The sequence below is a fragment of the Haliaeetus albicilla genome, chromosome 8, assembly GCF_947461875.1.
Source record: "Haliaeetus albicilla chromosome 8, bHalAlb1.1, whole genome shotgun sequence".
In the NCBI taxonomy this organism is placed as follows: domain Eukaryota; kingdom Metazoa; phylum Chordata; class Aves; order Accipitriformes; family Accipitridae; genus Haliaeetus; species Haliaeetus albicilla.
This window is the reverse complement of record NC_091490.1, coordinates 27,780,467-27,804,188: the sequence shown is the minus strand read 5'-3', so window position 1 is coordinate 27,804,188 and position 23,722 is coordinate 27,780,467. Positions and strand designations below refer to the sequence as shown.

General features: G+C 37.8%; 1 protein-coding gene across 2 annotated transcripts; it reads left to right on the top strand.

Moving 5' to 3' along the window:
- Positions 1-6,283: 6,283 nt before the first annotated feature.
- On the top strand, positions 6,284-22,747 carry RNPC3 (RNA binding region (RNP1, RRM) containing 3). Of its 2 annotated transcripts, none has more exons than XM_069789474.1 (15): positions 6,284-6,557; positions 7,805-7,852; positions 8,998-9,116; positions 10,269-10,349; positions 11,117-11,228; positions 11,719-11,787; positions 13,278-13,423; positions 14,391-14,516; positions 15,415-15,551; positions 16,393-16,554; positions 16,729-16,823; positions 16,903-16,961; positions 17,488-17,620; positions 18,584-18,656; positions 22,517-22,747. In XM_069789474.1, the coding sequence occupies exons 1-14, from the start codon at positions 6,336-6,338 to the stop codon at positions 18,641-18,643; spliced, it is 1,569 nt and encodes a 522-aa protein (XP_069645575.1). In that variant the 5' UTR covers positions 6,284-6,335; the 3' UTR covers positions 18,644-18,656; positions 22,517-22,747. The 2 variants fall into 2 exon arrangements, with proteins under 2 accessions (XP_069645575.1, XP_069645576.1); XM_069789475.1 differs by having other exon boundaries at positions 21,582-22,747.
- The last annotated feature ends 975 nt before the right edge of the window (positions 22,748-23,722 follow it).

Below are 23,722 nucleotides of genomic sequence, written 5' to 3'. Positions count from 1 at the left end.
TTTCTTATCAGGTGGCTATGCCTAATTTCATTTACTTTTGTTTAGTTCTGTACTGAAAAATAGATTTGATATAAACTTCTTGTAGTAACAAGAAGTCATTCTGCATAGAATGAAATACTTGTCACTCAAATGCAGAAATACAGGCCTAGTATGATAGCCAAGGCCTTGAAATCAATGAAGTGTATGGAGCCATTCTTATCAACCTCTCAATTTGTCTGTAATTGTATGCAAACATACAAGAGCGGTTGTAGAAGCTTTGTAGAAACTGGAGTGCTATACAGTGCTTGTAACCTGTATTTTGAATCTATCAAGGAAAAGTAAAAGCAGACTTCACTCAGAGAATCAGTCAAACAGTCCTGGCTGCACATTTTACGGTTCTGTGAGTCACTATATAGTTACAGATCAGCTGTTTCATGTGGAGTTTGAGAGCTAAGATGTAACCTGTACTTTGAAATTATATTAGTCTTTCTTTGACACTTGTCCCAAGAATAAGGCTGAGTACCCTAGTGTTGCATATGGTTTGATACAGAGACTTCTACTTGTGATAAAGGCATATTCCGTAAGTACATGGTTTATTTTCCTATGAGGTACTCATGCTCTTCCACAGAGGAAATATATTTGCTTCTCAGCCAGTTGATAGAATCTACTCTGCACCATGATCCACAAACTGAGAAGTTCTGCTTTAAAGGATGCAATTGCAGCAACAGCAAACTCAGCACAGATACTGTCCTAAAGAACAGCTAATGCTGAACAGGTCAACATTTTTGATATTTTGAGAAAATCCACATATCAACACACAATTGGAATGCAATGAAATTTATCTATAGTTTTGAATGTCTTTGGTTTCTTGTGCCAAACACTTAGTATACAAATATTAAAGTCACTAGACAATTTTAACACTGAAGTCAGAGTAATGATGTCTCCAAATGCTATACGATGAATTAACTCTGATTCACAAGTAATAAATGTCCTATACTATACAGTCTTTGATTGAACCAAGTTTCTTTTGATGACTTTTGAAATAAGGCAGAAAACATATGAGTTAAAAAAAACCAGGATGAGAGTGAAAGAATGAAATTTGACAAGTGCCAAATTTGCAATTCAGGAGAACTAAAATTATATTCCTGTGGATGTTATCATTCTAAAAGCCATTTGCTTGTTATACATTCCTCTTTCTGAAGGAAAACAAAGATTCCCCCTCCCCTAGCTATTTTTTGACACCTATAATTATTTCCTACATAGCTGTAGTTATCATTCTGCAAGGCAGGAGGGACAGAAAGAGGGGAAACTGCAGAGTGCAATTGCCAGATCTTGCAGTGTGAAACAACTTGCTCAGGGTAAAATGTCAATTACTTCTGGAATGGCAGTGTAGAGGCTCTTCATTTCAATATAACGTAGCATGTCTGAAAACCCATAGCCCAATGATCTAGAATGAAATTGTACTTGCATATAAAGTATTGATTGTATTTGGTGGAAAAAGACACTAAGTATCTTCCATAGAAATATAACACACATAAGGCATTTGTCCTGAACCTGATCCCCTGTGGGTAAAAAAAACAGGCACTCAGCTTATGCAGAGGTGTCTTTTATGCTTTCATCTGAAAGGTTGTTGACACTTGCTTTAAGATATGAAATACATCACCTTAGCATTAGACATGTAACCTGAGAACTGACTTTGGAAACTGATGAAATGCAGCATGTAGTTCTTCCCCTCAACATATTGAGCAAAAGGTAATTTGATTTGATTGACACTTCACTGTTAAAATGTAGCACTTCATAATAAAGTGTTACACTAAATGGTTTCTTACTCTTATGCTGCCAGACATGCTTAAACACGCAGATGCTGTTACAAAAATTTTTATTCAAACAAAGGCTTGGAGGAAAAGCAACCAGAACACAACTGCATAGGGAGAGAAAGGCAAGAGACACCACTGTTAGAACAAAGTCTGTGAACTTTGTTTAAAACGAAAAGAAATAATTAGAACTTGCTGCTGAGACTTCTCAGTGTGCAGGCACAACGCTTTCCTTATTCTGACACTGGAATTCCAGGTGCCCCAGTCTGAATAATGTACAGAATATATAGAGAGTAACAAAAGTCTTTCATGTATTTCATTAAAAGCAGACACCCCTCCCCAAGAAAAACAATTGCATCATTTGAAAAAAAATAACTGAGGAAAACATTTTTTTTTTCCCTTTAGTGAAAAGACTGTTTTCCTTAAAGCCTTTTCTGACAGCCTTTCAAATTGTATTAAAAGTTCTGACTGTTCTTTCTGGGGGAAGGAACTTGAATTAAGGTTATTTGGAGTTGCTGCTGTTGTAATCTGAAGGTTTTTTTCTTGTAAAAAGAAAAAAACCCCTCTTTTCTTCTTTCAGTAAAGGATGAATACAAAACTGGAAGAGTCAGTCAGTAAATTCACTTGTACAGTCTTTCTGTAGTGCTAATTCTAATATGCAATTTCACTAATGAAAGAATGTGACCCTATTATACAGTGTTACTTACTCTGTGGATTGTGCAACCAGTTTTGGAGGGCCATTTAAAACTCTGCTGGTGGTGGCCTTTCTGGTCTTAGCCATACAAGAGAGTTCCAAAATGTTAGGTTGCCCTTGGATATTCATTAAGTACATGGGTATACAGTATTTTTCAGACAAGGTAAAACAAGCCGTACTACCTTGGGCTTATCTTCATGCTAACACAGCTACTTGTCTCCTCACTTAAGAGCTTGCTTGTGTCCAGACAACTGGGACAACTACTGGAGACAACAGAAAATACCTAGAGGAATATATATATATAAAAAAAAGACATAATCCATAATGATAACAGCAGGGTCTAGAAATCCCACAATGCAGCTTTTCTTCAACATTTAGCCTCTTTCTAGTCTCACTTTATCAGGATGATGATTTAACAGCATCTTTGTGTATCTTAATTGCTCCAAGAAACAGTAGCATTGCTGCTCTCAAAAAATTGTGAGCCTGCTAACCCATACCATACAAAAGTAAACTCATCTATTTCAAGAGGACCCTTACGTATTTTTTTTATAGATTTAAATAAACCAGTTTATCATTCAATGTGTCACTGATTTTCTGCTTTCATAAATAACTATAAAGGACAGGCTGAGTTGGAGTTCTTTTACTTTAGACAACTGTATCTGCCCTGGCCACTGCTGATTTGATGTCACTAATGGAAACTTTATGGCGTGGGTAATGAATGGTGCTTGTAGCTCTCTAGTACATTCCAATTATCAATCTGCACATCAGTCACCAGATGGTGAAATTACACTACAACTTCACATACGTTTTCCTCTTGGAACTAAGAAATACTGTTTTCAGTTCTGATCAGGGTAGGCTGAGAAAAATATGTGTTTTCTAGGGCATTCTGCAAAGTTAGCTTTCTTGATTTTTTTCAAACTTGTGTCTCTTACCAACTCAATATTTTAATTGGGAATTTGAAATTTTGTCTTTATGAAGTTACCACACATTTATACAAATACAGTCACTTCCAAGTGGATAAAAGGGGAGAAAAAAAAAATCACCAGGACGTTAATTACGGAGTGGAGAAGCTTGTCTGTGAAGGCTGTAGAATCTTCACCCTTAGGGCCTTTTGAGGCCAGGCTGGAGAAAGTCCAGAACAATGTGGTTAGAATTCAGTGTTGACCCCACTTTGAGTAGGAGGCTGGACTACAGGTGTCCACAAAAGGATGTCCTTCCTTTCTGACCTGAATGAGTCTGAAATTCTGACTCACACTGGTATTACTAAAACACTTGCATTGAAATTTCTCTCTGTATAAGCAAAGAACTCCTAAACCTAGAATTTCAACCCCAAAACATGATGAGTTTGTGTTGAGGAATGCTATTGTTCAAGTATCTACAGATTTTACATCTTGGAACGTAAAAAAACCCCAACACATTAGTCAGCTACTTTGAATGTGGGGATGAGGGGACAGAAAGGGAAAATTTAAATGTTTTGGCTTTCTGCATCTTAGAAGAAAGAACTGCACATTTTTATCACCTTGACATGATACTCTGTTAAACCTCTGCTCTAGAGATGTTCAGCTTCAGTGGCCCAGCCCAGCAGGGTGAACAGACTTTAAAAAAGTTTTTTTCTTTCTTTGAGGTGGATTCTGTGCTGAGAGGGACAGGTGGGCTAAACAGCCATGAGATATTAGAGTTGTTTCTAGTGAAACTGTTCTTATCACTTTAGTGTTCAACATCACTAGAAAACACATATTTTTCTCAGCCTACCCTGACTGGAACTGAGAACAGCGTTTCTTAGTTCCAAGAGGAAAACATATGTGAAGTTGTAGTGTAATTTCACCATCTGGTGACTGATGTGCAGATTGATAGTTGGAATGTACTAGAGAGCTACAAGGGAAACAGGGAAGCTTGGTTTGCCTACAAGTTTCAGGGACCTGCTGCATAAAAAGTTCTCCTATGTCATTACCCAGGAGTGAACTAAAAGTCAGGTCAATTTAAACAGGATGCAGCAGCACAGCTACCACAGACTTTCTTTTGCAATCCTGACACTCCCATCTGCTACAGTTGCATGTTGACCAGCATATCCCAGAAATCTTCTAGACTATATATAAACTACAAGCCACCCATGGAACTTACTCAGCCAGCCAGCATTACTTTCAAAGTTTCAACAGCCTCAGAAAAAATGGTAGTGCTGGTGTCATCAAAAGAGAAAGTACACTGCCATATTTGCACACCGTGCCAATTCTTCCACCTGTTTCCAAGTTCATAGATATTTCCTAGCTTATACTAATGACAGCAACAAAAATGCAGTAATGGATCCTGTAAGAAATTGCTGCTAAATTTCTGCTTTTCTCCTAGATCACTTTGGAATATCCTGTGCTTCCCCAGTCTTTTTTCCCCAACTCCTTCCCAAACCCATCTGGAGGAGCTTGGACCGTCAGCTGATCTACTCAGTTAGACCACTGTGACCACCCACAACGGCCAGATCTTTCCCCAAATTGTCAGTGTTCAGTCATGAAATGAGCATGGCCTAAGACCCTTCAGGTGTACTGCACATACAGCGCCAGGTCTTCAAGGAAAAGAAGCAGCCTTGAGGACTTTATGGACTGAAGGCATTATTTTTTCTATTGAAAGATATAGTAAACAATCGTTCCCTATTCACCAGGTACACCGCACAGCCGACAAAACACGTTTTTACTGTGGCTGGCTTCAGTGTACCTCAGACACCAGTCCCAGACCTTGGGGGTCTCCCTCTGTGCTCTTGCTGCCCAGTGGCAGGGCAAGTCCTTCAGGCTCTGCACAGTGGCATCAGGCGCTATGGCTGTCGGACCCAGAGCCAGCGGCAGTAGTGGTCTAGGCAGTTGGTGTTTTTGCCAGCCAGCAAACGGCTAATTAGATATGGTACGACCTGAGATTCCATCAGTCAAGCTTGGGGATTCCCCCCACCCCCCGCTTTTGAGATCACAGCCTCTGTCTGGCCTCAGAAAAGAAGGCAGGCTGTGGATCAGCCTGTCTGGTTGCAGTAGTAGCTGGCTGGTGACTGCGTCTGCACTCACGACTCATGCTGCAGAATCCCATCTCGTGCCTGTAATTACAGGTCGTAATTACGGCTGTGCTTCACCCATGCTGCTTGCCTTGGCCAGACACAGCTGCTATCCCGAAGCAGCATATTAATGTCTACGCCAGAAGGATCTTAATACCTTGCCGTGCAGGTGAAGCGGCAGGAGAAAAAGAGAAGTCTCTTCAGCTGAAGGCTAATGAGAATGCTATTCTGAAAGCAATAGAACTTCTTACAATTCCGTCTGAAGACAACCTCCGAACTGTTAAGGGAGGGGAAGAAGGGAAGGGTCATCTCTCCCTCCGGAGCGTGACTTCAGATTCGACTACGGCAGATTTTGTGTACCGTCTGTCTAAGGCACCACCTGGCAGAGACGCGGCCCTGAAGAACGCCTCACGGACAGCCCACCCCAGCGCTTACGGCAACCCCGGCACCAGCGAGACGGACGGGGCGGCCAGACCCCGGCGGCTGGCTCAGGTCGCGGCTCCGGCCGCCCGCCGGCACACGGAGGAACAGCCGAGCCCGCAGTAGCAGCAGCTCACCGCGCCGCCCCTTTGCGCCCCACGGCTGCCAGCGGATCCGCAGCACGGCGCGGGGCGGCGCGGCAGGTCCCGAACCCGCAGAGCCCACCGCGCCCAAGGACGGCCTCGGCGGGCGCTTCCCGCCCTCCCCGCTAGCGACAACCCATCCCGCGGCGCCGCCACTCTCGCGAGACTTGAGGCCCGGGCCCCGGCCTCCGCTCTCGCGAGATTTGTCCCCTTGCTTCCGGGTGCGTGCGGCTGTCGCGCCGGCTCTGCGCGCTGCGATGGCGGCGCCGGGCTGCGAGGAGGCGCGGGCGGCCGCCGTGGGGCTGGGTGCCGGCCCGCCTCACCCCGGCGTCCCGCCTCACCCCGGCGTGGCGCGGCGGCGGGGCCGGACGCTCTTGGTGCGGCACCTGCCCGCCGAGCTGACGGCGGCGGAGAAGGAGGATCTGCTGAAGCACTTCGGGGCGGTGTCTGTGCGCGTCCTGTCGGACCACGGGCGGCTGGTGAGGGCCGGGGCCTGGTGCGGCTCCGGGCGGCGGGGACGGGAGGAGAGGCCGGCCCCCGCCCCGGGCCGTTTGCCGCGCCTCAGGGAGGGGGGGAGCGCGTTTGCGGGGCCGGGGCTCTTCCTGCCCCCCGCTTGGGCCGGGCCGGGCCGGGGCGGGCTGCGGCGCGGTGGCCCTGCGCGCCGGGAGAGCACCGCTGGGCCGGGCAGGGCGGAGCGGTTGGGAGAGCGTCTGACCCGGGGGGGCCGGCTCCCCGCCGGCTGCAAGTCCTGTGCCCTTGGCCGCGGCTTTGGCCTCGCTTGTTGTTAGGAGTAAGGCTGTGGAAAAGCAGCGCAGAAGGGTCTGTTGGTAGGTGTAGGGATGCGGTTTCACAGGTCTGTCTCTTGAAATCATCTTCTTTTTTTTGTTTTTTTTCTTTTCCCAAATTACAAAAACATAGGAGTGTCTGCCTGGTGGCGAATGCTGTTTGGAAAGAACCTTGTATTCCTGCAGAACTGCAGATAAATGATGTCCGCATCTTGTGTCAGGGTCATGCTTTCTTTTATAGGATATTTAGAATACTGACTTTGTTACAGTGATTTTCCTGATAGCAGCTCTTATAACAGTATTAATGTTTTGGGGTTTTAATACCGAATCAGGTAGTGGCAAGAAGAAGCAATAAAGTTTCTTACAACAAATTTAAGTTCAAGGTTAACTATGTATTCTGTGAGGATTTGATCTAATTTGGAAAGCTTAAGGATTTTTTTAAACTTAAAAAAGTAAGGGAAAACGCTAGTTAGAAACCATCCGGACTTCCGGAGCACAACGATAGTTATGACTTTCGTAGCAGGAAAAGTATTACTTTTAGGAGTTGCTTTGATGAAAATGCTCTGCTGAGAGGTGCTGAAATAAATTTCCTTTTTTGAAAAGAGGATTAAACTTCTTTATCAATATGTACTTTCTCACAGTTTAGGTTGGTTTTTGCTCACTAGAAAAAAAAAATAATAATACAGTTTTCCTGTATTCCCCAAACTGCTCAGTTCCTATCTTAATTTTTGACTGCAGGAGGTGCTTGTCCTAAATTCTTAAGAGAAACATTCTGTAGTCCTTCACCTTTGCCCCATGTGGGAGTTAGATAACCACTACCTAGAAGCTTTCAAATATGTAAACTTGAACTTACAAATTACTTGAAGGTATATGTTTTACATGCAATTTCTTACCTTTTCAGTTTGAATTCAGTATGACAATTTTTTTTGTTTGTTTTCTAGAAACATACTGCTTTTGCTACCTTTCCCAGTGAAAATGCAGCTGTGAAGGTTTGTATTGAGTTTGTTATTGAATGCTTTAGCAAAGCACTTTTCTGAATTGCTAGTTGTGCTATGAAATGTTTTACCATCATCTAGTACTCTGTGTCAGGAAAAAAAAAAGCAGAGCAGCGTAATATTAGAGTTCTGTTTCAGGAGGTGCTTGAGGGATTTGGTGAAACAAACGCTTCTGTAGAGTCATAAGAAGGGTGGGTTGGAAGGAGCTTGTGGAAGTCGTCTGATCCAACCTGTCACTTAGACCATGGCACACTTAAATGAGTTGAGACTGAGCAGGGCCTTGTCTAGGGTGTGTGTGCATTTATATGTAAACTATAAACCAAACATAATTTATTTGTCTCCTGCATAATTGCGTATTTGCCATAAAATTCAAACATAGTGATGTACACAATTCAAGACTGCCTTGAATGCCCAACTTTGATAAGGAAAAGAAAACTACCATGTTAATGGGGGACATGCATGCCAAAAAGGTAAAGCTAATAATGCTTTTTAAATGTGAATCTGGTAAAAAGCCTGTGTCCTGAATTTCCCTCTTATGCCCTTGTTTTTCTGGTGTTGCTTTTAATTTTTTTAGGCCATGCTGTAAAGTACTGCTCAAAAAGTTACAAAGACTGTGTGGGGTGAACAGTGGTGCATTTAGGTTGCTTCATGTCAATTGTTAGCAGGATCTGGAATTTCAGAATGATGGAGCTTCCTAGTGTCACTGTTAAGAATCTTGATTTTAAAATTCTCAGCTATTACTAGTGGACTTCAGCGTGTTTGTAGTTCATGAGCAAGAGGTTGGTTACTTGAAATCACAGAGATTTACTAGGCTGTGTAATAAGTGTCATTGTTAAAGCTGCAGGCTTGCTAATGTGTTCAGATGACCTAAGTCTCTGCAATGGTTCTAGCTGTGCAACCTTATCTTTTTCCTTCCTGCTAGCAGGAAGGAGGCTGCTAAAAGCAGGGCTGTGAAGGCAGGAATGGTGCAGAATTACCTGTGTCTGTAGTTGCACAGACTTAGCCTAAAGCAGTTGGGACTGCATCCTATGCAAACTGTGGCTAGTTTACCAACCAAAGAAAAAGCAGTTATGCTTAGAAATAATTCTGATGTTTTTCCTCTTCCCTTTCTTTCTTTTCTCTGTTATAATTATTTGAAGGCTTTGTCAAGACTGCATCAGCTGAAACTTTTAGGTCACACCTTAGTAGTTGAATTTGCAAAGGAGCAAGATAGCGTGCAGGTACTTAGCCAGCCTTCTGTCTCAGAGAAGTGTAAAAGGTATGTGCATAATAATTTGACATCTGTGTGGTCAAGGAAAGGAAATTCCATATTCATGATACTTTCATAGTACTGTTAAGTCAAAGGATAAATTGTAACCATTTAAAAGTGTTAACAGGCAGGTTGAGATCTATAGATAAGTGACTGCATTCCTCCTATTAGTATTTCATTCAGTATCATTATGAAATAATTCCCATCCTTATTCCTGTAGTTTAATAATCTTTAATCAGCAGATGGTCCTGTTTGTTCTCATTTACAGAGCAAGACTCCAGTCTGTGTAAGCTGACCTCTGTGTTGCACAGGTTCCCTGTGTTTAAAAAAGACTCTTCTACTTTTTTTTTTTGTCAGGATTATAGTTTTCTTTTGTTGTTAAACAGTGCATGCAATGCTTTCCTGATGTTTCTTTCTAATCTAATCAAGAGTTCAGGCAGAATTGACACCTGCTAGCATAACTGTATAAGACTATACTATTGTAGCCACTGGCTTCTAAGCTGGAGCTGATTTGCATGTATCTAGCTTGAAGCATGAGCAGAACAAACATAAAACTGTCTGAGTCTATCTTCAAATAGTTAAAGCATATGTAATATTTAAAAATAAAAATTAAAAAAAAAATCAATGAATCCTAATGCTAGTGTGACCAAGAACTGTGATAGTTTCAATTGTCTGTCAAGCACTTAATTAAAAAAATAAGGTGCATAGTTAGGCTCTCAAGTTCACCTGTGTAATATGTAACTAAGTGATAGAAGCTATGTGATAGTGCTTAATTAAAGTCAACTGTAGTGGTTTTAAGTTATTTATTCCACTCTAAATATGAACAAAGCAGTAATTTAATACAGCCTCTGAACAGAGAGTAACATGAAGTAATTTTAGTTCTTTTCCTGTGAGTAGATTTAAGTCAGAAGTGTTTGAATATAGGGAGACTGAAATCTGCATAAATATTTATTTTAGAAGTCTGGCTACTATAATTATCACATGTATTAATTCCTAAGAATTAATACGGGCTGTAGTAATGACATTCATGAAAGATGTTAAAAATAGTATACTAATCTATTTCTTATATTTTTTTTAATAGATGAGATTAAACATATTTCATATATTATGTAAGACACTTAAATTTTGCCTGGTTTTAATTAATACTAAATTAATTTTCAGTTCAGAAGAACCAGTGAAAGAAGAAGAGAAGAACGAACCAGGCTGTGTTAAAATAGAGAATGGAATTGCACCCAACCATGGGTTAGTGTTGTTTTTTGTCTTAATTATTTTATTTTGTTACAGTTTATTTTTAAATAAGTGTTATGCACTGTTGAACAAGAGAGAATGCAGTATGCTCCATTCTCTCTTGTTTTATTTATAGTATGCTACTGGACTACGTGCATAGCTGTAGGAATTGTCATAAAGATGAAATTTTAGTTCTTCGAGTTTAAAACCCTCAGGGTTGAGTAGTGACTGGTGCTTTGAGCTGTGAAGTTGTGGATTGCATAATGGCCTTCTAGCACTATCCATTGCTTTCTCAGGAAGAGTTTGAGGACTGAGTAGGTTATCCCAGTGTATGTTGTCCCAACAGCAGAATACTGTTGGCTTTTGTTTTTCCAGAGGTTTCTTGTTCTTTCCCCCCCACCATTTGCATTTTTGCATACATGAAGAATAAACTTTTTGCTGGGCTAATAAATCCAGAACTTTGAGTTTATGATGTTTGTACAGCATGGTATGCTGTGCTTTTTGTTTGGGGCATGTTGATTGTTTCTGTGTGCTTTAGGCTTTCTGTATGTGTTGGTACTTTCATTGTGCCCAAGCCCAGGAAGTCTCTCATGCATTAGGGGACTGCTCCCTGATGCTAAAGACATAATGTAAGTGGCCCAAACCTGTTCTAGGGGAAATAATAATATTTCAGTGATACTTCAAATGTAATGAATAGTTAAATCTCTAGTAATCATTAATTGTTATCAGTTGTTATGTGGCAATGGTGCTAAGATATCTTGTTTTTAATCTTTATTCCTCAGCCTCACCTTTCCCATCAATTCTTGCCTCAAATATTTGTATCCACCGCCTTCAAGTACAATTCTAGCAAATATAGCAAATGCCTTGGCAAGCGTGCCCAAATTTTATGTCCAGGTAAGTAAAAAAACAGCAAAAAAAGAAAGTGTAAAAATAAAACCATCTCCTTTTTCCTCTTTTAATTATCCATAGAAATAATTTTTGTCATAGTAAATATTAACTTAGTTTTCCTGTGATAGTGTTACCTAGTGTTAATTTTTTTACTATGTTGAGATAATAAGATTTCATTGACCAGAAGTTAACTTACTTCATTGGCACTGCAGACTTAACTGAATATGATCTTCCTAATTAGATGTTACTTGAGTACTTGGAATTTCATTCTGAGAAGATGATTTACTTTTTTGATTCGCCTTTTTAGGGTGTTGCTCATTTACCATTAGTGTTGGATCTCAAGTGCAGGCTTTCACATTGTTCAATAACCAATGTAGTTGTGTCTTCATTAAAACTATGCTGATTTACACCTGCCAGAAGTTATCGGCTATGATACCTAGCAAGGAACTGTTGTCATTTGTTTAAATGAAATTTTACGTATCTTGAATCATTTCAGGTACTTCATCTTATGAATAAAATGAATCTTCCTCCACCTTTTGGGCCAATTACTGCTCGCCCTCCCATGGTAACTTTTAAAATATGTTTTAAGTACTGTAAAACAGATTCACAAGTTAGAATGTTAGCAGCATGGTAGGAGGTCAAAGTTCAAACTTCTAAAAGTTGGATAAGTCTCTAGAGGATAGCAAATACTGCTGCATTTCATTGGGTAAAGATGGGCATGTTAGTCTTCTAAAGAAATCCTTTTAACTACGCTTAGAGCAAAGAAATGTATGTATATGACAGTAGCACTGGAATATTTCAAACTGTTGAATATAAAAAAAAAAAGGGAGGTTATAGCATCATGTTACACATACAGGAAATAAAGAACACCATTAACCCATTGCCTTACAAAGATGCGTTCTTTGATCCATGTGTTTTTTTGGAGTTCCGATTAGGTTCAGGTTGTTAATGAGATTATACAGTGCTTTTGGATTTAACTTGCCCTGTCTCCAGGATGTTTTTTGAAAGAGGCAGGGTTGAGGAAAACTGGAAGAGGCTTCGGGGGAGCTGTTTCTGAAGGGAAATAGCTCTGTGGTCTCAGTTCTCTGTTGCTGTGATAGTTTAACTGACAGCCAGTGGAAGACAGAGCAAGTGAGGACTTGCATTAACAGTGATAGCTACAGTATTTGGATATAGTGAAGTTGTGCTCCACTACACTTTGTGTTTTCCCTAACAGAACACCTGCTTCTAATAACAGGGAAGCTAGCTGGTAAACAAAAATATGAAATAAATCAAATAAATTAATTCACACTGATATTCTGGGAAGAATTTTATTTGTTGCCTGGTATTGGGCCAGGTTAAGCACTGTGAATTTAATGGTCACGCAAAAAAGTAGTAGGGTGAGAAGCCAGTCCTCAAAATTCCTAGAGCAGTTTCTAAAGGGCACAGAGTATTTCTAATGCCAGAAGACATCAGTGCCTTACGGAACTGATGATACGTAAAGTAGCTGTTAAGTGTAGTAAGATTGTTGAAAGCGGGGCTGGAGATGATTTTGTACGTAGGGAATTCCTTATATGTGTTTTTTGCAGTCTCAGTGAAAAAACTGATTCCTTTCATGAAATCCTCACTCCTTACAGAAAATAGAAATGTAACTTGGATAGGTGTTGGAAGGTTCAGTGTAGAAACTGAGGTGGCTTGGGAGCTTAGGCCTCCTCCCATATGTTTTGACTATATTCTTCTCAGGAAGGTCCTTAAAGCTGAGTGCAAAGTAAAAAAAAAACAGGGCCATGGTTGCTATTTTGGTTTTTTATCTCCTCAGATTGAAAGAATGAAAACATCCACTGTTATGCTTCAGAAAGCAGCAATTTTTTTTCTTCATGTGGAAAGTTTTCATTAGTAATGTAGTTTAGCAAAATAGCATCTAGATCCCTATAAACATACTTTAAAAAAAAATGCATCTTGTCATCTTCTAATTTATTGCTTTGACTGTTTTTATTATGTAAAGGAAAACAATATATGCAATTTTTTTTCTTGAAAAGTTTCATTACTTTTTTTAACTTTTCCCCCCATAATTAGTATGAAGAGTATTTACCAGTGCCTGTGCCACCTCCCCCAGTCCCACCTCTGCCTCCTGAAGAGCCTCCTTTGCCTGAAGAGGAAGAGCAACTATCTACTGGAGATGAATCAGAATATGAAAGTGATAATGAGGAGGAAAAAGAGAGGTATGCATTTTACAGCAAGCTTTTGGGCTCTCTTAAAGTGGTGGGTTTACTTTTCTAGCTTCTAGTTCATCAAATGGTGGAATCTGTTAATGTTTGCAATATGTAGATAATCTTTCCAGATACTTAAGGAAGCTCCAGAGTGACTTAAAAACAGGACAGTGCAGTTCTGAATCACAGTAAGAGAAGGAAAATGGCTAAATGGTATGCAAATTATCATTTGTTCCCAGGTCCAAAAAACAAAAACCCAACAAAACAAAAACACAGAATGAAGAGAGAGTGCAGATATTATTGCAGAAGCAATAATTAGTTTGTTTTCTGGATTCTTCATTTTTTCACATCTTTACTGAGTAAACTACCCAGCCTGAATCATACATGTATTCTGACTTCCGAAATGTTCTTTGTACATCAGTGTCTATTGCTAGGAGTAATAATGGGAGGTTGTGTGTGCTGAGGATTCTCTTGCAGTTTTGGGACTGAATTACATCACAGCTGTTTTTTTAATCTTTAAACTAATACTAAATGAAGAAGCGTTTTTTCTTAATTTGCTATTTGAACTGAAAAGTAAACCAAAAAGTCACTATGCTGTATATATTCAGAAAAGTACATGCATTTGGAAAAAGGCACTCCTGTTGACTCGAAATAGTATTAACAAAAAAGGTTCAGCCTGGGGCTTCTTAGCATTTCTACAGCTTCAGTGTCCTGATCAGGTGCATGCTTGGGGAAAGAAGGGGCATCATTGAACTAATTACAATTTTGATCAGTCACTTAAGTGCTGTGTGTATATTGATTTGCTATGTGTTATAGTTTCTTCATGTAGTTTTGGTCTTAAGGTAGCTAGATTTATAACCATACTCTGAAAAGTTGTATTTCAAGGGCTTTAAGGAGGGGGGGAAGGGTTTTCAAAATTAGTATTTTTCTAATAAACTGTAAACTGCTTTGGTTCTTTTTAAAATTTTGTTTAAAATAGAATGACCAAGTTGATGGAATTAGCAACCCTTCAGCCTAAAAGACCAATAAACACAAAGAGGCATGGTGTTAGAAAAAAGCAAAGAATTAAAGACTTACTGAATGTTCCCATGTGCACTCCTCACAGGTTTGTATTATTTCTGTGGTTTTTGTGCTTTTTGAGAAGATAAATCCTTTTACTAAATTGTTTTCTGTATCATCTTGCTTTATTGTTGCTGTTTTAAAACAACCATTCTTCACTGGTATTTAAATTCTGTAGTGGAGTTGGTCTTCCCTTATCTACATGCTTGGTTTTCTTGCTCTAATGGTCCAAATTTTTGTATAATTTGAACTAAAGTCTGCTCAACAACCTTAATCTGTAAAGTGTTGCCCAGTTCAAGCTCTGTGTTTCTCTTGCTATCAAACTAATAATAATCCCTTTTGCATAAAAAAGAAAAGCAATTTCATATCACAGCCCTGACAGAAGCAATCTGGATTTATTGTTTGGGATTCTTTTTAAAATAAAAATTTAAAATTAAAAAAAGTATGATACTGGAAGAATAAAAACTGATTTGGTTTAAAATATGTTTGGTTTTTGAAACTGCAGTCCTATGGCATAGTAGACACCAGTGTAGTATTTCTATATAGTGATGTTCAATTGTGAATGCATTTTTACTAATAGCCTTCTTTCTCCAAGTGATTTGCTATATTTTTTTTGAAAATTTGGTATATTTTATACACTATGTGAGAGCAGCAGCAAGGCCGCTTATTTTTCGTATTTAAGTTACTGATAAAGTTTTTCATAAGTGCCTGTATATATTGTAATGTGGTATGTAATTCTTGTTTTTGCTCTCACTGCCAGCCATACCTACTATATTTGCAGTGTTTTAATCAATTTGAACTGTACTGAGTGAAATTTATGAAATGGACAACTCATGTATTCATGGTAAAAAACAGTATAAAAGCTGTATGGAAGAAATCTTCTATTTGACTATGCGTTCATCAGTGTCTGAATCTTTAATTAACATGTTGTTGTTTTTAAACAGTAATTTGCACCCTACACTGTCACCTTCAGATGTCTTTGAGCAGCCACACCATGTAGGTCATAAAAAAATTGAGTTCCATATTACTACTGACATACCAGCTGTTCTTCAGATAAACTCTGAAAAAGATGAAAAAAATGGTAAGAAAATTCATACTTCAAATGTATTTAATATTAAATTCATGTGACTTCAGTGTGTAGAAGGCTGCTGAAATTTAGGCCAGGGAATTCTGTTCTTTTCTTCTTTTGTATTGGAGCTTTCATACGTAGTATACATCAGGATGTATTTAAGAACATCAACATGAGTCTTGTCTGCATTTGCTGTTTTTCCCATGTTAAAGCACAGAACTCTGTGCTTTGGTACAGTAAAGGATTAAGAGGATTTTAAAGGTCTCTTTCTGTCCTGTGTGATCTGTGGCTTTATTGTGAATTGCACTCTTAAATGTTAAGGTGGTTTTAGCAACTAGATGCATTCTCAGTATTATATAGCATAATTGAATATGTAAGGCTAACTTCAGATTTTCCTTTTCCAGCTCTTAGAGATCAGCATTCAAGTGATTGCCTACTCTGTGATACACTGATTATCTGCTATAAAAATGCTGGGCGATAATAGCAATGAGGTGTGATGGTTTCTTACAGGGTTGTGGTCAGTCTGTGTGTCTTGATGCTTTACAGTAATATGCAGTTTCTTTCTTTGAATGAAAATTAGACCACTGAAATGGATACAGGCTTGAACAGCAAAGCTAGTTTTACCTTAACTGGCATGTGCCATGGCTGTTATTTGTAGCACAGTTGATTTTATAGGACCATGTAGAGCAGGTGTGTTTGTCCAACTAGGGATTAAGACACATTTCTTTAAGGATGTGTTCAAATTACTTTCCAAAGTTTACTATATTAAAATGTTACTGAAATGTTACTTTTTTGCTTACTGTTGATCCTCTTGTGAATAAACACTACTTATGTAATGTGTCTGAAATTTCAGACCTTTATGCAGCCACAGAAGAAATCAATAATACAGGCTTTGGAAGGATTTTCCCAGCTCCTAGCTCAAATGATAAAATGGAAACTGAAGAGGAAGATGATGAAATACCATCAGAATTTATTTCTAGAAAGGATTTAGAAAAAAACAGACTGTCTAGAGAAGGTATAACTGTGAGAATAAATTATCTAATAATAGCTCTTTGCTTTGTTGTAACAAATAGTTTAAATATTTCCTTTATTAGTTCATCATATATTAAATTTAGTTATTTTATACTGAGCAAAAATACAAAGTAAGTAAATGAGCTAAAATACTGTCTGTTTTTCTGTCTTGTTCAAGAAATGGAAAAATTTTCTGTTTTCAAAAACTATGAGCCAGGTGATCCAAATTGCAGGATATATGTGAAGAATTTAGCTAAACAAGTTCAAGAAAAGGTAGGTAAACAAGCAGATTAAGTATTTATCAAAAGGGCTTTTTATCAGCTTTCCTCTTATACCTACACTTTAATTTCAGGATCTCAAGTTCATTTTTGGAAGATACGTTGACTTCCAGTCAGAAGTGGAACGAAATATGTAAGTTAATTTGGTACTTGGTTAAAGTTAAACATTTTATGTTAACTTCTATAATGCTGGTGAAAATGGCGATTTCAAAACTAGTCCATCTTTTCTCTTTATGCTTCTGCATAAAGAAAAAATGCATTTTGTCTGAAAATCTTCATTTATCACAAGTACAGAAATAGAATTATTTTTTGAACAGTGTCTGAAGACTCTGCTCTTTTGCCCTTATATTTTCCTTGCCAAATTTACTGTTTATTGGCTGAGCGACATAGAATGAACAGTGTAGATGATTGTGTGTATCTGATCATTTTGCATATATCATGTTTACTACAATTGCACACCAATTTGCCATCCTGCAGTGTAGTGTCACTTTTTACTAGACAGTTCCCCCAGGCAAAATGGTCTCCAGTGACATAATTCCTACTTGTTGGCTCTACTCCTGTTTCTGCTATCTCTCTGACTTGAAGCACGAGAATTATTTGTACTGTGAAATAAGTGTGGTTAAACATGAGTAATTCCCAGTTCTCAATTTTGCCTCTAGGTTTGATATACGTTTGATGAAAGAAGGCCGTATGAAGGGACAGGCTTTCATTGGACTTCCTAATGAAAAAGCAGCTGCTAAAGCTTTAAAAGAAGCAAATGGATATGTCTTATTTGAAAAACCCATGGTGGTTGTATCTTTTTCTTCAAACGTTTACATTATATTCTTCGTATTCTGTCAGTTAATCACTAGTTTTGCTGTTATAGTGTTCTACTTATTAGAAATCTATGGAAAGAGGAAATATCTTAAGAAAACCAGGCAGCATAGCATAGGGCACTATTGTTAATTTTATGATAACTGAAAAATAAACAGGGGCACCTCTTCGGAAACATGGAGGTAAATGTGTTTTATTTAAGACAGTAAAATTGTCTTCTCTGATTTTAGCTCTTTAATACTGCAAGCACAATACAAAAGATAATTTAACTTGTATGACCATTGTATTTAAGTTAAGTAGGCTTTTTGGTCAAGCCTGTGTTTACAGAATTAAGAACATAAAGAAATGTTCCTGTCAGGGTCAGTGATCTCTGTTTAGACTGCTTCTCTAGCTGGAGCTGTCAGTTACTTCTTGGGTCTGTGTAACATGTTGGGATTTCTACACTTTTTGATTGCATTGCCCTGTGTTTTGTCTATAAGTCCTTTCTTATTTTTCACTTAGAGGTTTCACAGTTTATTTTCTTTTCTTTTCTTTGTACTCTTGTTCCCCCCAACCTCTGTTCCTTTTAGCTTTTTTTCCTTGCAAATACCTACTGAGACATCAAAGTTATGAAATTAACATGCTGCAATGTAGGATTATAAATGTCAAGTATTTATCCTGCTGTAGTTACTCTGTACCTAAACCATTCCCGGTTAATCCTCCTTATTTATTTAGTTTTGTAAACTCTTGGACAGGCTCCCTTAAAATTTTTTGTACTGCAAATCAGAGATCCTAATCTTTGACTAATAGACGCTATTGTTATAATATTTAATACTGTGGTAAAATTGATTCACAGATAAAGGTCACTTTCTAAACTACCTTTTGCTGAAATAATACTTCTTTTTTGCTTCTTGATTGGCTTCTGTTTGTCATTGACACTTGTAGTCCTTAACAGAATCTCAGCAATTTGCTCGTTCAGCTAGACCAAAACAGGATGCCAATGAAGGGAAGAGAAAAAAGTAAAACACTGCACAAGGTATGGATTGTCTGCCTAAAAATAAAAATAACGAAATAGGCTGGGGTTCTTTGTTCCTTTGGTTTGTTGGGGGTTTCTTGTTTGTTTTGATTTATTATCTTTTTAATGGCTTCTTTAGGCATACTGATGGTGGAGAGGAAATGTTCCATACAATTTTCTTTTCTTAAATGTGCACTTATATCAGAAAACCAGAATGCAAGGTACACACTTGGTATAAGTTTAAAATGTTGCTTCTTCCCCTGTTTAGAAACTTGGAGACTGCCATTTCCCTAATCCTGATATCCTAGGGTAGTTGTCAGTTTCTCTAATCCTTAATCTGGTGAGCTAAGGAGAATAATTCTGTAGAATTGGGCCATTTACTTTTTAGTAATCTTCTGGGGTTTTGGCTTTGAAAAGAGTTACCTCTGTCCTCCTTCCCTTCTATCCTTGCCATTGTAAAGTGATTCTGAAGAACTGTTCCCAGCAATAAACTCACTTCTAGCTCGTAAAGGACCTTTGGCTTTGCTAACTTTGAAAAATGAGATCTTAGTGCTGTTGCAGCATTCTTGAAACTTGTCTGATTTAGGAAAGAATATTGTGTCAGGAAGTGCTACTTAACGTTGCATTGATCAAGGCTTCCTTTGTCGTGGAATGCATAGGTCCTGATTTTTGGCATTGTTGTCTAAACTTGATAGGAAAGTAACTTCTAGCAGAAAGTAATCACTGTTTAACTTTATCTCCTGTCACATAGCTTTACTTCACTACTGCTTACTCTAACTTTTTGTTTTATATGAGAGTAACTGAAGCAAAATCAGCTCTAATTTAACTGTGAGGGGTTTCATGGCCTAAAAATATTTGAGTAGTGAACTGTCTCAAATTAGCATGTGAAGTAATTGGTGCAAGAATTAGAAGCATTTATTTCTCAGTCTGCACCCTCTGATAGATCAGCTAGCTCAAATTTAAAGGGCATTTAGCTTAATTGCAGATCACGGTTGGGCATCACTTTGGTTATGCCTCCACCTAAGACCAAATGAACTCAAAGCTTAGGCTGAATACTTCTGAAACATTCTGATTAATCCATGATGTGTTTTTAATCTGGATGTTTTGATCATTGTTACTTTGGAAAAAACCCTGAAGTTTGAAATAAAGGATGTGAACAGCTGGTTTTGATTTTTAAAAATTGTTTGGAGACCCTGCAGTATGGTTATTGTGAGGGTAGTATTTCTATTTATAACAGTTACTTCAATTGTAGGTTTATTGTTCTGTCAGTTGTCTAAGGATTTTTTTCCATCAGATTATATTTGAGCTTGTTTCCCTCATTTCTGAGATGCTATTTGGTCTTACCACTTCCTATTTTGAGTTATTGATTTGTGGTTTGCAAAATCTGTGTTTTATTTTATCAAATTAAAGATTACTTTTTTTACAGGCATTCTTCAATATTAGTCATTGAAAAGAGACAAATGAGCCTTGGCTGAAGTATTCTATTAGGAATAAGGGTTTATGGGAATGTTTCAGTCTTGTTTATTACTCCTTCCTTGTTAGAAAAAAACCTTATATTTTATCCAGTGTCTAAGGAGAAAATTACTAAGGTTTCTTTAAATGCAAAAAAGAACCCTGAGGTATTTTAGCTATGGGAAAGCCTTATAAAGGAAGTCTGAACACTTTTATTCTTTTAGGAATTCCATGTCTTTTCAACTAATTTGGTACAGTAAATCTAATTCTGACTTCACTAAACATGCTAAATAATACTTGAATTACATAAAGAAAATAATGAAGTCCTTATCTGGTTATTAATTATGTTGATGGTCAACTCAGAAGCTTTTTTTAGAGTGAGCAAATATGTACTTATGCAAGACCTGTTTGTGCACCTGAAAGTCTTACATGAATTACCTTGGTGTCATTGGTTTAATGTATCATGGGCAGAACGTCTTCCTTACCTTGAGCATTTATATGTAATAATCGCAGAATGTGCCAGAGACTAATACAGATTTCTAGGGGTCCCTGAGGTTTAATTAAAAATATTTGTTTCACTTCCCCAACTAATGATGAAACTGAACCCTATTTCTGCATGACTGTGTTTTCCTGTTCCTGCTGGAATATTCGCATGGATGCTGATTTATGATGCAAATTCCATGATAGAAATCTGAGTGTGTAAGAAAGAAGAGTGTTAGAATCTTGTTTGAAACATAAATATGCATACAAACAAGGTTATGCAAACATTTGAGGGACTTCAAATTTGATCTGTATCCTGTGTCTCAGTGTTGTTGTTCGTTTGTTTTTTTTAACAACTAAATTGACTTAAGTTAAACTTTTGATTATTTTTAAACAGGAAGAAGCTGTGTTAAATTCATGAATGTTATTGCAAATATTTTTATTATTTTTTAGTATTTTCTCTGCAAAGGTTTTATCCTTGTAGAGAAAATAATACATATGGTTTATAAAAATACAATGTAACTCCTTGCTGGCTGAAATGTCTTTTTTCTTGATCGACTTGCAAAAATTTCAGTTAGTGTTTGGGGTGACTATTTTTTCTATAGCTAAAATGCAACTTTTTGGGAGAAAGGTTATGTAGAAGAAACTGATGTTGAGAGGTCTCCAGCTTCTTCATAGGGAAGAAGTGACTTGAAAGCCTGCATTGAATGGAAACATGATTGGGTTTTGGACCTGATGGAGAAAGTGAGTCTGTAAAATGGCAAAGACTTGAAGGATAATTAATGAGAGAGAAAAATCTGGTGTCGTCCTAGTAGTTCAAGTTATCAAAAAATGTCTTTACTTTTGAATATGGAGTTTAGTGTTGGTGGACTCATCAGCCCTCATTAAATCTCATAAGGGGTCAAAACTGTATTTTATCAGAGGCATATTTGCTTTTGATAGGTAGCATAAGTTATATGTATGCAATACTGAGAATCAAGTAAAATTAAACCACATTCTGCTGTTCTTCTTTAGAAACATTCCTGCGTAAATACTGCAGTAATACTGTCATGCAGAGTGTATCCTTTCTTGTTGTATCCTTTTTTTGTGCAATGTTTCCCATAGCACTCAACTACATTTAAGTTTTTGTATAGAGTAGGTGTGGGGATTAACTGATCTGGTAATTTTAAAAGCAAAGGGCACTTTTTTAGGGGGTGGGGAAAAAAAAAAAAATCAATGAGTTGTCTGTGGTGTGTGAATAGACACAGTGAAGGTTCCTAGTCTTAAAAGGTGGCCTATACCTTCTTCCTCAAAGTTCATATAACTTGCTAATTTGTGGTCCAATTCCTTAGTTTGTATGAGCTAGAAGTGTTCCACAGATGTATGTGGAGCTGTGCTGAGCTCACACTGAGGATGTCTTGTTTTTCTTTAAATAAATATAGTAATAACAATACATTGGTTACAATATGTTGCAGAGCAATTCTTAATAATATTAAATGGTTAACCAGTATTGTAGATCATTTGATGATTACTGTTGTCCTGATATATGAGAAACAATCTGTAGCTGACTTACTTTGTACATTCCTTACTTTTTCTTTTTTTGAGTAGTGAAGAAAATCTAACAGTATCTCGTGATGAAGTATTTGGAATTGAACTATTAATCACTGCTACCTTTTTGTTGGTTTTGTTGTTTGTTTTTTTGTTTGTTTTTTTTTCTTTAGATTCTCTGCACTGAGGTAGTGTTGTTGCCAGTGACTTATATTTTTCTTCTGGGTTTCATATTACATTATTGTTTAACTTACTGTAATATAAAATTAATATAGCCTGTATCTATTACGTCAGATTTTTTTTTTCAGACATTCAGCACTTTTCTAAATGCTAAACATCTTTCAATTTAGTTGTCAAAAGAAAGCATAACACTACTATTTTCTGGTTGTTCTTACTTTTAACATGCCTTTGTGATGTTCCAGGTCCCTTTTGTGTTCCATCTCTTTCAAGTATTATCAAGCTGGGGAAAGAAGCAGTGTAATCATCGGGACTCTTGAACTGTGCGTAGTAGCATTTCTAAAGTATTTAAGGCAGAGCATAAATTTTCTCATCTTAAAGATTCCAGATATCTTTAAACTGTCACAAGACTTATATGATAAATGTATGTTAGCTTGCTTGTGAAATCTCCTAATAAATTATTTCCTTTCTCTTCATTTTGCCTTTTTCTCTTCATTTTGACTGTTTTGTTGTGGGGTTTAGGAGTGGGATGGAGGAGGAAGACGCCTTTTTTTTTTTTTTTTTTGAAAAGGTGAACAGTCCAATTGTAACTGCAGCATGTTCTAGATGATTCAGAGTATATATTCATACGCACCTTCTAGAGTGTGATGTTTAGCTGTTAGTGTTTCAGGGTAAAAAGATAAGAAAATCTAAGGGTAATCTCATTTTAGTGTAAGTCTGCTTGTCTTGGAGACTAAGCAGGAGGAATAGTGCACAGTGCACTGGCATGAATTTGTCCTGTGAAATTAGGCACTGTTTTTTCCTCGGTAATTAACTTTCATTGTTCATCCACATCTTAAAATATCACTAGTGAGACTAAAGTTGTTAAAACAGTGTTAAACCAGTGTAGGTGTGGTCCTTGCCCTGTTGATCTGTGTTTAATAAAAATCAATGCTGTGGAGGTCACATAGTAAGATTTGTTACATACAAAGAAGATTAGTGTAACTTTCTAAAACTATGTGGGAAACATTACAATGATGTTTACTTGGCAAAAAGTCGAATGGATTTAAGGAGAAAATTATTCCATAAAATATTAATTCGTAGTTGATGGTGTGGTAACAGGCTGGTGTAAAGACTTTTGTTTTGTTATCATTCCAGCTGAAAACAGCCTAACTCACTAGTATTGATTGCTGGACCAAAATAAGTGTATCTTTGCTGTTTTTTCAGTATGAACTGGCTTAGCAGATTACTTTAAAATGCTTTTACTGGAATTCTTAGCTTGTTTGCTGCATTCCCATGTGGACTGTGTAGTTCTTCCTTTATCTGTATTTGGAGTGGTAGGCTAGGAAAAATACACTGTGAGAGGAAGTTTTATGAGAACTTCTGAAGGGTTTATGATGCTTAGAAGAGGGTAAAAAAAGTGGCTTAAAAGAAGAATGATTTTTTTTTTTTTAGTGTTCTGTGGCCATTCC